This window comes from Rhineura floridana, chromosome 5 (assembly GCF_030035675.1).
Source record: "Rhineura floridana isolate rRhiFlo1 chromosome 5, rRhiFlo1.hap2, whole genome shotgun sequence".
NCBI lineage: Eukaryota > Metazoa > Chordata > Lepidosauria > Squamata > Rhineuridae > Rhineura > Rhineura floridana.
This window is the reverse complement of record NC_084484.1, coordinates 68,974,615-68,992,071: the sequence shown is the minus strand read 5'-3', so window position 1 is coordinate 68,992,071 and position 17,457 is coordinate 68,974,615. Positions and strand designations below refer to the sequence as shown.

The 17,457-nt window shown below is 41.5% G+C and overlaps 1 protein-coding gene across 3 annotated transcripts in view; it reads left to right on the top strand.

The window, feature by feature from the left end:
* Positions 1-17,457, top strand: part of NLGN4X (neuroligin 4 X-linked) — a 269,400-nt gene that overhangs the window by 53,409 nt on the left and 198,534 nt on the right. For all 3 annotated transcript variants that reach the window (XM_061627057.1, XM_061627059.1, XM_061627058.1), the window contains exon 2: positions 3,734-4,603. In XM_061627057.1, coding sequence (XP_061483041.1) covers positions 4,132-4,603 — 472 coding nt within the window. In that variant the 5' untranslated portion in view covers positions 3,734-4,131. The remainder of the gene's footprint in view (positions 1-3,733; positions 4,604-17,457) is intronic.

The window sequence follows — 17,457 nt, the reverse complement described above, 5'->3', positions numbered from 1 at the left end:
CATGTTTTCTTACCAGGGACTTGCCATGAATAATAAAATTCTGTCGTCTTCCCTTATTATCTGTTTTTCTCTCCTGTAGGGGAATAAGGCAAGATTTTAAGCCTCTGCTCATCAAATTAAATTGGATTTCTACTGTATTTTCCATTTTGTACTGAAATATATAATAAGAAAAGGCCCATTATAATTATGGCACTACTTTGGCAATACTGGATTTCATTCTGTAATTGATCAGTTTTAGTTTTTCATCCAGTCTAGATTGAAAAGGATAAAGAATCGAATATTCTGTCACTGAAATGACAATGCCTTCATCTCATTTCTCTGTTTGCTATTTGAATAGTAACTTAGTTTTCTCAATAAGGCTGCTCCTATCAGTCCATTTAACTTATTATCCTTACTGAGACAGTACCATTTCGATAGATAACAGAAAAGTATATAGGGATACAGGAAATTAATAATAATGTTATTAATAACAATAATGTTAACTGGTCCCTGCAGCCAGTTCCAGCAGTCTAAACTTCAAGGACATTGTCATCAAGGAGATATATGACCAATTCACAAAATAACCCCCTTCACACACAGGTGGTTTAACAATCAATCCTTCTTCCCAAAGAACTCTGAGAATTATAGCTCTGGGAGGGGAATAAGCAACTCCTGACAACTCTTAGCAGCCTTAACAAACTATAGTTCCCAGGATTCTTTGGGAGAAGCCATGACTGTTAATGTAGTATAATAGTGCTTTAAACGTATGTTGAAGATATGGCCAGAGTTCACATTTGCCTGAACATGCCTAATGTGATTGCTGTATCCTCATAGATGCAGTCAGTTCCCTGATTGTTTTTCAGAAGTCTGTTCCTAGAGGTTCCACTAGAAAAAGGGAGGGAGGGGGAAGAAGGAGATAGAAAAAATGATGGAAGAGATAAATGTGATTTACAACTGTGAATGTAATTAAAAAGTGAACAAAAACAGCTTGTCTGTGTTCAAGCCTTGCCTACTGTCCTTATCAGGGACAAGATACAAAAGAATACTTTCACCCTGAAGATTCACCTCCTGGTTCCTGTATACCAAGATCTGGCTGATCAGGCCTGTTTGGCAGCCCTTCTATCAAGCAAATATGGAAGCCACATTTGGCTAAATGGTTATCAGGATTCATTGCTATTTCCTGCATCCAGATTTTACACCACAGCTCAATCATCACAGCTCTACCAGATCTTGTGACTGTTGGGCTAGCACTGTTGGATAGGATTGAACTGGAAAAGGAGGGAAAGAAGACTCTGTAATTAATCCTATTTCTGCTGGCGAGAGGTGGGAATTTACAAGAGGTGTAGGAGGTCTCCTGTGTCTTCTGTTTAGCTATAGGTCTGCCTCTTGTTGATGTTTAAAATATTTTTAGTTTTTCTTAATTGTACATTTAATTTTAAACTTCCTGAATTTAATATGGTGAACTAGGAAAATCCAGTTGTTGTATATAGCCCATGAGTGGCAGAAAAAAATATTTCAGTAGTGTGAACACACAAAAAAATCCCAGATTGAATATTTTGGTTAAACCCAAAACCTTCTGCTTGGGAACCAACCATAAGATATATCAATGAAAAATTCTCCTGGTGGTGGTGATGGTGGTGGTTGTTATTGGAGGAAGTAAAGTAATATATTTTTTACCTGCTAGCTGAAGGGAAAATTTGCTCCAGTGGAATCAGTGAGCTAACTCTTAGAGCTTAGTTTCATTCCTGAGATGAATTTCTGTGTCAAAATGTGGTTGATACAGTTATATGTTTAGCTGGGATTAGAGCTGGATAAAGAATGAGCATAACCGACACAGCTATTCTTAGGTTTAGTGGGAACACTTGTGTTTATTTTCCTTTGAGTGAAAACATTTCAAGCATTACATTTTTGTGTCTTCTATGGTACAACATTCTTCAAATTCAGTGGACAGTTTCCTTAATGTTAGCTTGATTGTCTGAATACTGTAGAAACTACTTGTTGCTGTTCTGACATTTAACAATGTAAGCAAAGCTGTACATTAAAAATGGGCCACATCATCAGGGCAAATGGGGATAATCTAGACAGACAGTACTTAGTGCGCATTTCTTCAAAAAACCCTGGCATACCCCGCTTAACATTGCTTCACTTAACGTCACCTTGCTATAACGTACATGCTCCATACGTCCCCATACCCCGCTTAACGTTCAGGCTCTTCGCAATAACGTACACTTTTATCGCATGACGCCGCTGCCATCTACTGGTGATTGCGTGCAGTACAAGTGAAGACAATTGCTTCACTTAACATTTATTTTCGCTTACAGTATACTCTCCGGTCCCATTGCGAACGATAAAGCGGGATATGCCTGTATTTGGGACATGATGTGGAAAATCAGGAACCTGAAAGGACCCTTCTGTATTGAGCACATATTATTGCTACAATAATGTAACTGTGACAACATGTCCCTTGACAACAGACAAATAATAGATTTCATGTTTATTTTATTTATTTGTTTTTAGTAGATTTTCAACTTTCTCATTCCAAAGTCTCAGGGTAGGTAATACATAAAAATGTACACAGGAACAACCAGTGATAGAAATAATCAGGGAAGGTTTATAGCTGAGAGCATCTGTTTTGCATGCAAAAGGTTCTAGATTCAAGCCATGGCATCTCCAGGTAGGGCTGAGAGATACCCCTGTCTGGAATCCTGAAGAGCTGCTACCAGTCAGTGTAGCAATACTGAGCTAGACCAACCAATGGTCTGACTCTAAGGTTGCTTCCTATGTTCCAATCAAAACATTAGGTGATAATGAAGCCTAAAAAGTATAAGAACACTTCCCGGAATAAGTACCAATCCCCCAAAATGACCTCAAACTCTTCTGAAAGATCCTCAGACTTGACCCCGCATGGGACAAGAAGTGCAGAGCATTTTCACACATGGGACTAAAAGCACCTTGGAACTTCTCTTTCACTCTTAGTGCACATATGTGAGCAGTGTTGTTGAAACAGGCTCTCTTGTTTCCCATTATCATATGTCTATTTTTCAGTCAATGGTGGTTCTACATTTGCTCGACAAAGGCATGGGGGGAAAACACTTTCAGTGTAATGTGCATAAACACCCTACATGACAATCCAATGTGCTGAAGGGGATAGAGTGTTGTACTTCAAGTGCTGGCCTGGGCATCCTGGATTCAGATCTTCTCTCAGCTATGAAACTTGCTGACTGACCTTGTGCTAGTCACACACAGCATAACCCTTCAGAGTTAAAATGGGGAAAACATTAATGCTGCCCTGAGCCTCTTGGAGGCTGTGATGTTAATAAATAGCCAATGCAGGCAACAGTAGTGAAAGCTAGTGCCCTGTGTTCAATTCTTCTAAAATCTTTCTTCAAGTTACAAGACGTTAAAATTAATTTTACACACACACACAGGTGGCAGACGGTTCTGCAGCTAGTTATATAGCTGCGGAGAAATGAAATATTCATTGTCACTGCCCACTGGAGAGAGCAGCTACAATTTAATGATGTGCTATTCAAGCATATTTCACTAGTGTATATGTCCCACTGGACCAATAGGCATTGGAGAATTCCTATATTCTTTCATGGCAGGCTGGTCTATTCTTGTAGTGTGATGCTAATCTTACAGGAATGAATGAAGGTGATAAGATTGTTGGGAACCGTATTGAAAATATATTGTTAAATATTGTTGGTAGCAAAGTGTATGCTAATTCTCCCCCCCTTTCCCCCCTTTTGCACAGATTTATTCATCATGCTGGAGTTAACTGGAAGGAGTCACTGTGCCAGTGTACCAGAGTAAATGCTGAACATCCTGCCACTTCTAACTCTTGGATAGTGATATCAGCATTAAAAGAAGAGCAGACCCAAGGGATGGGCTTTAGACAAAAGAACTTCCTTGCTTTTTGTGCCATTGGGATCTGTCTATGTTCAACCTGCTGAGACACATACCACACTCATTTGGAGGATTTTTTCCTGCCTTAGCAGGATTATTTTTTGCACCTTATTTCATTTTCCTTGGTCAACTCCTCCCTCCCTCACGCACACCCTCTCCCCCCCCCTTGCTTTTTGTCCTTTCTTAACTAATTTGATTTTTCATCTGGGTGCGGAACACAGAATCCTGCGAATGTTGATGTAAACCATGTCAAGGCCAATGGGACTCTTATGGCTGCCTTTGTTCTTTACTCCTGTTTGTGTCATGCTGAATTCTAATTTCCTCCTCTGGATCACTGCACTAGCAATACGGTTTACCCTTATTGATGGACAAGCACAATACCCAGTCGTTACCACGAATTATGGCAAAATACGTGGCGTAAGAACACCTTTGCCCAATGAAATCCTTGGTCCTGTGGAGCAATACTTAGGAGTCCCTTATGCTTCTCCTCCAACTGGGGAAAGACGGTTCCAGCCCCCGGAGCCTCCTTCCTCCTGGACCGGCATACGGAATGCTACACAATTTGCTGCTGTCTGCCCACAGTATCTGGATGAGAGATCGCTGCTTAATGACATGCTGCCTGTTTGGTTTACTGCCAACTTGGATACCGTGATGACGTATGTGCAAGATCAAAATGAAGACTGCCTGTATCTGAATATCTATGTGCCCACTGAGGATGGTAAGTACATTATTCATTGCTGGTCAGCTAGCCTGTCTGCTGCAAATAAATGGGGCTAAAGTAGACAATGCTAAATTCTCCTGTCTCCAGGTTGTACTGTCAGCTTTCTCCTTGACCATTGTAAGATGAAAATGTTATTTAAAAAAGGACCTGGTTTGTATGAACACTGTTGTGTATACCAGCAACCCATACTTTTCAATGAGAATGCAGTAATTCTATCTTCTGATGTATATTAATCCCCAACACAATGGTTATTCATGGAGGAAAAGTCAACTAATAAAAAACAAAGAACCCTGAACCCAGCCGAAGATTAAATAAGATGCTTGTAATATTACTATACTATGTAGGCCTTCTGGATGGAAAATGTGTATACTTTATTTTATTTTGTAGAAGACTCTTGAAATGTCATTGTTTTGTAGGAACTAGCTACACTTTAAATTTCTTTAATGCAGATTTTGCATCTCATAATTTTTGGAATATTTGCCATTTTAGTAATGCTCTATGTATATCACTATTTATCCTGGCAATTAAATGTGAGCTAATCAATAGCTATGGCAAAGTAATAAAGATTTACTAACATTTTCTTCCTGGAACAAACATTCTTCTCTAATAATTGCTCTATTGATTTCTTTTACTGCTAATATTTGTTTTAGTGACATACTTTCTCTGTGTCTATAATTTTTAAGCAATCTTTTTCTGTAATGTACTTACCTGGGACTTTTTAAAATCCACCTGAGGTATTGATTGCTTGGTTGAAGATAATGTCCTATTTGACAAATAACTTGCTAGTTCTACTTCACAGAATAATGGGGAATTGTACTATGTAATGTTATTGGTAAACAACTCCAAAGCAGACTATTTCAGTTGGCTTCTGATCAATAACTGCAGGATTTGTCCCCAGATCTGTAGTCTGCACAAAAGGAGGTATGGACGGCCGATTGCCATAAGAGGTTCATTTATAATAGCTAAGCACTCGTATATGATATTTGAAAATCCAAACTCTTGCTTTGACTGCTGCTTGTATTCAAGATTCTGTCAAGCATTTACCATTAGGATTGTTGCTGGCTTAATCATTTTTCACTTCAGACATGGAAATGTACCAAGACGTAGTCTATGGAATATAATAAGACATTTAAGCTACCGCATATCACTCTCCCTCCCCGTGCTGAAAGTGGATATCCTGCTGCTTTAATGGACTTCACCAAAATGTCCTCCATGCTGCCACCTGCTGCTGCTTTTGCCACACCGCCACACTGCTAAGTTATTTGCATCAAATAAGGTCCTCCCTTCACCTCACCTTGAAAAAAGTCAGTGGCTTTCTTCCACAGGCCCCTTGCTCAGTGAGACTCCTCTTGTGCTGGGACTGAGAGTAGTCTCTGTGCTAGGAGCCTGGGAGCTAGGAGCTCGGAGCTCCAAGGCGAGGTATGGGAAACCCTTGGTTCAAATGACCCAGCCAAGTTGCAGCAAGCCCAGTGACAGAGCAGCACAGCAAGGTATGGAAGGATTCAGTGGAGTATCTCTGTGCTCCATGCATAGTGGGAAGGCTGCAGTTTAGACCTTTTGCGAAGGAAAAAGAGAATATCTCAATGTCCATCTCTGACAATGTCCAATCTCTTTTATTACCTAGGTGTCCTTGGACATGTAGGAGTTCACACAAATGCCAAGGTTTCTCTGTTCACTGCATGATGTAAAAAAGCACCAACATGGTGCATACACAGCTGCCCTGAATGTGGGCAGAGATGAGAAACCTGCAATCCTCTAAAGATGTTGTTGGACTTCTACTCCCATCAGCCCCAGCCAGCAGGGGCAGTTTTCAGGGATGATGGGAGTTGTGGTCTAACAACTTCTGGAAGGCCGCAGGTTCTCCATGAGTGGGTTGGGGAGCTCCCTGTATGCATTTGAGCTCTCATGGAAGTATAGATTAGGGTTGCCAGGCTCAAGGCCTGAGACTGATCTTGTATCTTTAGAAGAGAAAGTCAGCTAAGTGCAGGTGTTCTTGCAACATTGTAATGGGAAAAACCACAAGGTGGAATTCTCCCTTCCCTCTGCACAACTTTGAAAGATACAGAAGACCTCTTGCTTGCCAGGCCCGGCCTTCCAGAGGTCTTCTGTATCTTTAAAAGTTGTGCAGGGGAAAGGGAGAATTCCACCTTGTGGTTTTTCCCATTACGGTGTTGCGAGAACACCTGCACTTGGCTGACTTTCTCTTCTCCTAAAGATACAGGATCAGTCTCAGGCCCTGAACCTGGCAACCCTAGTATAGATTGGAAGCACTCTTTTTAGAGCAGCTACTATTTGATGCTTGGTCCTGCAGCTTTTTCCTTATGAGCTCAGCACACCACAACTTTATAGTAAATTTCTTATTATTATTTGGTCTGGGAGAAACTCATGTTTTCGGTGTCATTTTACAGTATGATCTTGGCAAACAACATCTGAAAAGCGACTATTAGTAGGCAACCAGAAGGAAAGATTAAAATGTACGCTGCAATGTAAATGCTAAAAGGGATACTGACATTTTCCCCATGCTTTACTTGCAGTGGGCTGATGGCAGATTGATCCGGTTAATTCATGGTAGCTTGAAGTCTCTGAGCTAAGCCGTTTTGTAATGTAATTAGCGTGATCTGCTACCATTTTGTTCTGAAGAGCTGCAAACTAATTCAAGTAATAACAGCTTGGGCATGTAACAAAAATGTTTAACACCAGCTGTTCTTGTTTTTCTTGAACATGTAAGCCTGAGGGGAAAAATATTTGGTCCGAAGCTTGCTTAATGCACTTTTAATTAAGAAATGACCCAACAGAAATTCTTCTTCTTCTTCTTCTTCCTCCTGCTGTGAGTGATGGCCGGAATTTGGAAAGGTTGCACTTGCAAAGGAGACCAACAGAGGGCTCTTTAAGACTTGAACATTCAGATGATTCATGTCGTGAAACTTGGGAGCTTTCCAAGTCATTGTTTTCCAAGTTCCAAGAATTCTTTCCTGAAAGTAGGGGACTCTGGTTGTTCTTGTTTCATTTTGTTAAGGGGGGACATGTTGGAGGTGTTTCTTGTACTGCTCCCAGAGATACTCATGTATGTATTGCAAAATGATACAAACTACCCTGTTTGTTTCTGACAATCGCTGTATTTAAATACTTTTATTTTCATTTTTTGCTTTCACATTTGTGTGGATTGTCTAATACTGTTTAAAAACGTAATTAAATTCGAGAGAGGAATGGGCTGCTGGATGTTTGCTTCATGGGTATTTTTGAACTGCTGATTGGGCTTTAACTCATCAGGTGATATCCAACAATAATCATACTCAGAGTAGACTGGTTAAAGTCAAGTTCATTGATTTTTAGTCATACTCAGATATCACCTATCCTTTGGCACTTTTAGCATGTACAGTAAGGGCGCAATTTAGGGAGACAGCTTTGTGGACAGGGATTGTGGAAAAAGAACAAAGTTCAGATAATGAATGCAAAGAGACAGATGAGTAATTGATGTAAAAACCTTGAAGATGTGGGAATGTTGTTGTGTTGAAGGGAGAGAGGGGGATACGGCATGTAACATCTTTTTATACTGCTCTTTCAGTGTGATGTATATTTCCTTGGCTTACCACACACTTATTTACTCTTGTTTGTTTGTATGTTGAACAATGAGATGGTAAACTATGATTAATTTGGGATCATTAGGGTGCTGCATAGCATGGTTTGATTTCTGAGATACTTCTTGGTCTTCTCTCCCCTCTCCATTTTCTGAACTTCTAAACACTATCTGGCAAAATTGTGCATTTACAAGCTGTGACTGTGGCAGTCAACTGGAGTTGCCTTTTGAGAGAGATTATTGCAGGTCAGGAGAACACTATGTATGGGAGGTGAAATACCTAGCATAAGATGAGGGATCCACGATGCCTCCCTTACTGGCTGGGCAAAGGACATGACACCTTGGTTCATGTTCAAAATCTTGAATTGCTGTTAGGACAAAAGGAGAAAAGAGAGAGAACTGCTGTAGGAGAAAACACAAGAGAAGTGTAGCCTTTCCACTCCCAAAAGCACATAACATCCTGGTAGGTTACACCCAGGTGATGTTAGACAAGACAAAAATGCTACTTCTGTTGCAGAGTGGCGAAATTGGGAATGGAGCGTCTGAGTGAGCCTTTGTGTGTTTGAATCTTTGCTAAAGATTACACCTTCCCTAGAATTAGTCAGAGACTTTAAGCTTTAAAAGCTATTTTATTATGGAAGTACATACTTGATAGGAAAGAGTTCTACATCTAGCTAACTAGCTAAGGTGGAGATGCAAACACTAAGCCTAGTGTTTGCCCTCATGCTTGGAGGAGAGGGAGAGCCAAAGAGAAGATGTCTGCTCTCCCTCTCAAGAGAAAGAAGGAGGAGGAAGGAGATGTGGTCAACATCCTATGCATATCAGTCCAGCAGGAAGGGAGAGACAGCAGGGGATCAAAGGATAGGTATTAGCCTAGCAATCAGGAGGTCTCCTCTCTAGCTACCCTTTTTAACCCCATGCAACCTCAACCCACAAGTTGGAGTTGAACCACTTATTCCAACACCCCTTCTCAACGAGAACTTGGTTCATTCTACAAGGTTCATCTTGCCTCGTAGCTTCTGGTGTCGGACTTTGCCCAATGGCTTGGTCAATGCATCAGCTGTCATCTCTTCTGTTGGACAGTAGGTCATCTCTATAAGTCCTTTCTCCCTTATGTCCTTTAGATAGTGGAACTTCACATTGATGTGCTTCATGCGAGAACTTTGTCCTTCTGATTCCGCGAGTGTTATGCAAGCTTGATTGTCCTAAAGTATTCTGATAGGTTCCGGTTCAGATATGCATAAGTCTTGTAGAAGCTTGCGTAGCCACATCATTTCCTTGCATGCTTCATCAGCTGATACATATGCTACCTCTGTAGATGAGTGTGCTACAGTCTCTTGCTTTTGACTCACCAAGCAGATAAGTGACTGCCCATAGTAAAACAGGTTTCCACTGGTTGACCTGCGATCTTTGGTGTCTCCAGCCCAGTTAGCATCAGTGTATCCCCAGAGCTTGGAAGATTACTTTTTAAAAGTAATAAATTACAGTTACAATTACTTGGCCCAAAAAAGTAGTAATCACCGTTACAATTACAATTGCCCTGAAAGTAACTGATTACTTTACTTTTTCTCAAAAGTAATCACTACAATTACATTTCAGTTACTTTTTTTAAGGAACTCCTACAAGGTGCTGGCCTTGGCTGCTGCACATCTAAGAAGCCTAAAACAATATTAAAAATAAACACACAAACAGAGGGGGTAGTAGAATAAAAAATTTTATCTGTAAGATTAACATAATGGCATAACAGAATCTCACATCCCCCCAAGCAATGATGATACCCCAACTCTTGAAATCAAATTTTACACTTGAAATGCTTTTATAATATGTTTCTGTTATGTCTCAAAACAACAAGATGCTCAAAGAGCATGTCAGACAAGGAATGTCTTTCTACAGTCATTACGTTGCCACCAGTCCTGAACAGGCGTTCTACTGTGGCGCTTGAAGGCATGCCTGTGTCGTACTGCAAAAAACACCGCAGCACACGTGGAAAGCCATGGAGTGATGACACTTCCCTGCTGGGAGACCTCAGGTACCTCACCAGTTCCTCCTCAGCAGTGTCCACTGGTGACTTCTTGCCCTGGGGCAGAAAGTTAAAGAAGTCATCTTCTAAGTCATCTCCTTCCTGGTCTTTATCTGAAGACTGATCACTGTCCTCATTAAGTACACCCATCTTTATTTCAGCTTTCAACAAGGCTTCCATTGTGTATCTAAGAAAGAGAGAGGATATGTTAACACATATATGTTAGGAAACCATCATCTGCTCTTCATTTCCTGATGCTTGTCATGTCCCCTGGTTCAGGGTCCAGCCTGAGCCTGTGGATGATGACATGGAAGGTAGAAAGGTGACCAAGTCACCACACTCATGGGGCAGCACAGCAGACCCTTAAGGATTACCTGCAGCAACCCAAGGTTGTGATGAGGAGCCCCAGGAAGAAAAGGCCCAGCCCCTGCCTACCACCTTAAGCCCTCTGATGCCTCCCTTGAGACAACATTTCCCTTGGAGTAATCCACCCAAAGGGCTTCCCTAATGTTCTTACTTGTTGGTATGGGTGGTGGCCTGACCCGATTCCAGCCAGTCTAGTTTGAAGCGAGGGTGTAGGCAGGCTGCCAGAAGAAGCCTCTTGTCCTCCCAGATAGCTGCAAACCACTTTCTTAGGGCTTCGCGCACACCTCTCAGCAGCTGAAAACAGTATGTGTACCTCTCAGGTTTGTTTTCCAGTCCTTCTAACTTGCGGTCCAGATTGCAGAGCATTGGTAGCAAATACCCCATGAACATGCCGTTCTCCCGTTGCAGGATATCTAGGGACTGGGCTAGTGGCTCCATAATCTCTGTGTATTCCTGTACCACTTCAATCTCAGCAGCTGTGATCCTGGACAAGGAGCAGCGGTCCATTATGGCGTGCATTATTAGTGGCACAGTTGACAGGAGCTCATGTAGTTGCTTCAACGCATCAAAGGTGGAATTCCACCTGGTCTTATTCGGTACCTTCAGATACACACCACATTGCACACGGATATACTCAGCAATCTGTGCTGACTGGTTCTGCTTGGACCACAACTTGCTGCACTTTCCCATCAAGGAACGAAACTGTTTCTTGAAAGGACCAAGAAGACTACTTTTGGAGGAGTCAGAAAGCATGGCCTCTATGTCTTGTGTTGCCACAAGGTTGAGGGTGTGGCTAGCACATCTCTGGTGTGGTGGTAAAACAAAATCCTCTCCTGAGTCTGCAGCTTCTTCCTCTGCCTCAGGTCCTGTGTCCAGGATCTCACAGATAGGCACAAACTCCACCTCAGCCTTCTCCTCCTCCTGGTTATCACCACCATCGTCACTGGTGCCTGCAGCTTCCACTGGTTCTTTGACCATGAAAACTCTGAACGCTTTCACAAAGTTGGAGCCATTGTCTGTAGTAGTGCACATAACTTTGTTGTGGATCCTGTACTGCACATGTACATCATGCAGTGCTTTTGAAAGGACATCGTATGTATGGCGCCCCTTCAGATGCTTACAACCCAAGGCCCCGACCTCACGTTTCAGGGTAGTTGGGTTGATCCAGTGGGCTGTTACCCCAAAGTAACTCTTCTTGCCATTGGTCCAACAATCTGCAGTGGTTGCTATATATGCCACAGCACCCATTCGGTTTGCAAGAGTTTCTCTCATGTGGCATGCTCTCTTCTCAATTCTGTCTCTCAGAGTCTTGGCACATATGATGGTGAGATCTTTGGGGAGTCCAATGCGAACCAGATTAATGAATGATGGTTTGTCCACAGTCTGAAGTGGTAATGTCTCCTCTACAATGAAATCAATGATTCTCCTGTCGAGATTGCTCTGGGTGACAGTCTCCCTGCCAGATCCCCACCTCTCAAGGGTTGTCTGCTGCTGCTTCAGCATTTTGGGAAGAGGGGTGTCATGCATTGGTTCAGGAAGGCCACGTCTCCTTGCCTTTATTGCTTCTTCAATTGCTCTCAGCTTCTCAGGGTGTGCCCTCTGAGGAAGAAGAACAAAGCATGAATCCAAGAAAAAATGGAAGAGGAACTTCACAATTTAAGCATAAATAGACAATGGACACTCTTTGAGGACCAGCATGACAAAGGCTTACCTCAAAATGTTTCTTCACATTGGATGAGGAGGAAACAGCTGATCTCAGATTTTTGATCCTTGGAAGGCAGTAATTGCATCGTACAACAACATTTTTCCCACTCTGGCTCACAAATGTACAAGCTTTCTCAAAGCCAAACCATGGTACTTGCTGTTCTGCAGATGTGGCTGTGGGCAACTGGCACTGCTTCATGCCCTCCTCCTCCTCATGCACAGGGCCTCCTTTCTGAACCTCACTTTCTAGTTTTGCCTCCTCAGGATCAACAAGCTGTGACTCAAGTGGCCGCACTAACTGACTGCTGCTCTCAGCAGCAAAACCTGCAACAGGCGTCTCTGTAATAAACAAGAGATAATGCTCCTATATGGGTGAACTTCAGCTGTGATGTGCCCCCATCTCTTCCCCATGCTGCAAGATCCCCCAGTCAGAGTGGAAGTAAGCAGGTCGATAGCACAATTAAAAGAGATCCTATTTGCATCATTTTTGCTCACTGTATAACCCTGCCTGGGCCAGTCTAACCTACTATCTCACAGGGTTGTTGTGAGAACAAAATGAGACTAGGGTTCAAATCCCCACATAGCCATGAAGCTCACTGGGTGACCTTGGGCCAGTCCCTGCCTCTCAGCCTCATGAAAACCCTATTCATAGGGTCACCATAAGTTGGAATCAACTTGAAGGCGGTACATATATTTTTTATTTTGAATATGATGATTATGATAATAAATATGCAGCATTTCAAATTAATTCTGTATGAGAAGCATTCCATGCCAAGCTTGGAAAACCAAGGATGAGGTATATAATGTAGACAAAAATACTTTTGACAAAATGCCGTTTATCTTTTATATCTATATCTATAATTAGCAATACAGCTGAATGATGTATGTAAAGTATTTTTTCTTTCCCTTTTCTTTTTTATTAATATTTTAGTACTACTGCTAAAGTTCTGATGAAAGAATAAAGCATTCATTAGCCAAATTCAAATGATTAGAACACATCACATAAATTCCACTGAAGTTGGAGTTTTTGCCATAGAAAATGAAAAAAACATATAACCTATGATAGCCCAATAGACAATCAGAACTAATATAAAACCCTATTGCTTCTCATTTGCAAATCTTGCAAGATCTAAGGTAACTTTAGATCATGTGAGTTCAGGTGATGCATGTTATGTACATTTGTATAGATATTAGCAGAGATTGTCAACAGTCTATGATGCTTGTGTGTGCCAATGTGTGTGTTTGTGGCAGGCTTTTACCCTGCACTGAGATCACTGAGACTTAAGACTTAGTAAAATAAGAAAAGCTATTTCATTTATAGAAATACATTGTAGATAGGAAAGGCATACCTAGTTCTAAGTAACTAACTTGGAGGTGCAACACCCAGGTTTGGGAGTTGCCCTCACTGCCCCTTCTTCATGTGTACTGGAGAGTGACAGAATAGGGCTAGAAGCAAATAGAAAGCAACAATGGAATGTAGGGTAACATCTAAAGAAATACTCCCCTTTACATCTCTCCTTTCTTTCTTTCTGTATATATATATATATTTATTTATATTTATATATATCCCGCCCTTCCTCGCAGTAGGAGCCCAGGGCGGCACTGACAGTGGTTGACCTTCACTTCCTAAAAAGCAGTAATGATGAAACCCCTCAACATTGCCTATTGCAGCCTGTGCAGCTTTGGCACTGTTCATCTTATTGAAGCTTACTTGAGCTTCTGCTTTTTGCACCTGCACATTCTTTTTTAGGCAGCAATTGTGTTGCAGCGACTGCACCACACAGCCTGAGACTTCTCTCCTCCTTGCTTTGGTCACCACATGGCAATGTCATCAAGAAAGGGCTTGCACATAAATACACAAGCCTGGGCTGTGATGAGAACAGATTAATCTCAACTCTGAAATTCACTGTATGCGAACTGAACGGTACTTGTCTTCCTGGTCAAATGATTTTTTTTTAAAAAAACCAACTCTAGGGCTACAAGCTTTAATTTTCAGCAGATTAATTAACTAAAAGGAGAGTTGATTAATTAGTGGGGCCTATTTTTATTGGTAAGAATGAGTTTTAATATGAGACACTTGTTTATTGTTTTTAGAGTAATTTTGTGTGTTACTGTACCGGGGAATGCATGAAACAATAACAAAGATCAGCCTTGATTTTTTTTAACTGTGTGCCCTAGAGCTTCTGTATTGAATTCTTCATTGTCTTGCACTCCTTTTAATTATTATATTCTGGAAATCCTCATAGATTTGAAGTCTTGGTGATAAGCAAATCAATTGAAATGTAATTGATCAGTTTATTGAAAGGGAGAGGATTAATCAGTTAAACATTTTAATTTTACATTGCCCAGATATTCAGCTGCAATAAATGGATTTTTTTCAACAAGAGGTGATCTTCACAGGTACCCCGCCTGGGGATGCTGTTGGAGAGAATGGGGTTTACAGGAGTTGTCTCTCTCTGGGACTGGGAATCTCTCTCTTTCTCACAGAACATGAGAGCTGGGGGACTGAGAGGAGGAGCTGCAAGGACCATACTTCTCACCTCATCTCTGGCAAGAACAAAAAAATCAGCCTTAAGCCATTTATTATACGCCTAATGATTTATTATTATTATTATTATTATTATTATTATTACTGAGACAGTTTTTGTCCCACATACAATTCAGTCTTGTGATTAAATAGGACAAAAATACAAATAAAAAGAAAGATGGAGTTCAAATAAATATACAATAAAAAGCTAGCTGGCATTTTAAAAGGCAGGAGTGCTCTGTCTGGATAAATACAGCACACAGGTATGCATGGGAACAAGGGGGAGAGTTCAAAAAGGGGGGGAAGGAAGAGAAGTAGGCCGTGGGGGCGACAGAAAGTGCCGCGGAGGCAGCAGCGAGGTAAGGAGAGGCACACACACTCACATACAAATCATCGTCACTCACCTTCACAGCTCTTCGCCATTCTGCTGCTGCCTTCTCCTCCGTTGTCCTTGCCCTGGCTTTTTCCTCCAGCGTCCATTTTTTCCCCTCAGACGCTAGCAGGCCCTGCCTAGATCACGAGGGAAGAGAGAGTCTGCGCAGTGGTCCAATCAGTGTGAGGCACATGTCTTGTGTTCACCAATCACAGCCAGGAGCTGACTTCCCCTTGTTCCCGCCCCCAAGTAACGTCCAACCTAACGTGGAAACGTTAAAGTCGCAGCTGAAAAGTAGGGAAATTACTAGTCGTTCCGTTACTTGCCAAATGTAATGGAATTACCCACTCGTTATTTAAAATTGTAACGAATTACAAGTAACTCGTTAAAAATAACGAGTTACTTCCAAGCTCTGTGTATCTCAGATGATTGGGATCTTAAGTAGCTGACAGCTTTAGTTTTAGGTTTGCAGTACCTTTCAGATATCTTGCCACTCTCTTGACTGCTTCCCAGTCTTTCTTGGTTGGCAAGCTGTTTTTTCTGCAAATGTATCTCACTTCTATCTCCACATCTGGTCTGGTTATTGTGCTGATGTATAGGAATTTTCCTATAGCTTGTCTGTAGCTTTCATTGTCTTTCCATGGTTGATTGTTCTGGTCTGGTTTCAAGTGTCCTACTTCCATTGGTGTAGGTGCTGGATGTGCATCCTTCAGTCCTAGACTCTCAAGTAGGTCTTGAATCTTTTGTTTTTGGTTCAGTATAAAGGATCCAACTTCCTCTCTTTCAATTTGTATTCCAAGGTAGTATGTGATATCACCTAGACATTTCACTTCAACATCCTTGTCTAGATTTTTTACTAACTCTTGCTTGTCTTGTCAACTTTCATAAGCCAGTAGTAATTCATCTACATAAATCAAAATATAAGTCAATTTGTTGTTCTTGAATCTGCTGTACAGGCATTTGTCTGCTTTGCCTCTTTTAAAGCCTTCTTTCAAGAGCATTTGGTTCAGTTTGTCATTCCATGCTGTTGTAGCCTTTATTTCTAGATGATCTACTCATATCTTCCTATTGGCAGCGACACTCAGGAGTGTCCTGACTGTTGTATACTTGACTACAGTTTCAATCTCTCTTCAGGCAGGCTTTTGGGGTGGGTTAGGTTTTATTATCATTGTTTGAGATTTTTTAATGCTCTAATGTAATTTGTATGTTTTTATGTTGTATGTCGCCCAGAGTGGCTGGATAACCAGCCAGGTGGCCGACTAATACATTTAATAAATAAATAAAATTTCTAGGTCTCTGGCTCTGGAAGTTCATCAGCTCTTGCAAACTAGGACAGTCTCAGTGGAGGTACACCTCTGTTGGTGCAGTTAGAGAGTCTTGGCCCAAGATTCTCTGCTGCCCCTTCTGGCTGTGCAGGTCCCCCTTCTTGCTCAGATTCCTCACTGTCCCCCAGTGCTGGCATGTTGTTGTAATCTGCATTACTGTATGGTATTTCTGCTTTATCTTCTTTACTGTCGTGGTCTTGGGATGGTGCCCCTTCTGGTTGAAATGCACCTTGACCTTCATCAAAGTAGACAGCTCTTTGGATTTCAACACTTTCTCTTTTGGGATTTAGGATTCTGTATCCCTTTTGTTTTGTAGAATATCCAACCAAGATTCCTTCTTTTGTACTGTTGTCCAATTTGGTTCTCTTCTGGTGTGGTATGTGGCTGTACATTTTTGATCCAAACACCTTTAGATGAGCCAAACTGGATATGTGTCCGTGCCATAATTCGAATGGAGTCTTGTTGCCGTTCACTTTTGTTGGCAAACAATTCTGTAGATAGGTGGCAGTATACACTGCCTCTCCCCAATGCTTCTGTGGGTGATTAGCATCTTCTAGCTTTGATCTCACCATCTCAATAAGAGTTCTAAATTTTCTCTCTGAGACGCCATTTTGTTCTGGGTTGGGTGGTCTGATGCTCAATCCCATGTTCACGCAGAAACTCCTGGGTAGCATAAGACATGTATTCTCCTCCATTGTCAGAATGTAGTATTTGTGGCTTTCTCTGCAATTTAGTGGTCCCCATTGCAATATACTCTTTGAGTTTCTGAAGCATTTGCCCCTTCTCTTTCAGTATATAGATTTCAGTGAATCTTGAATAGTCCTCAATAAAACTAACAATATATCAATTTCCACCATTTGAAGGTATTGGCATTTCACAAATGTCACTGTGAATCAACTCTAGGGGGCGCTTAGTCTTCCTTTCACTCTGCTTAGGAAAACTTGGTCTTGTCCCTTTAG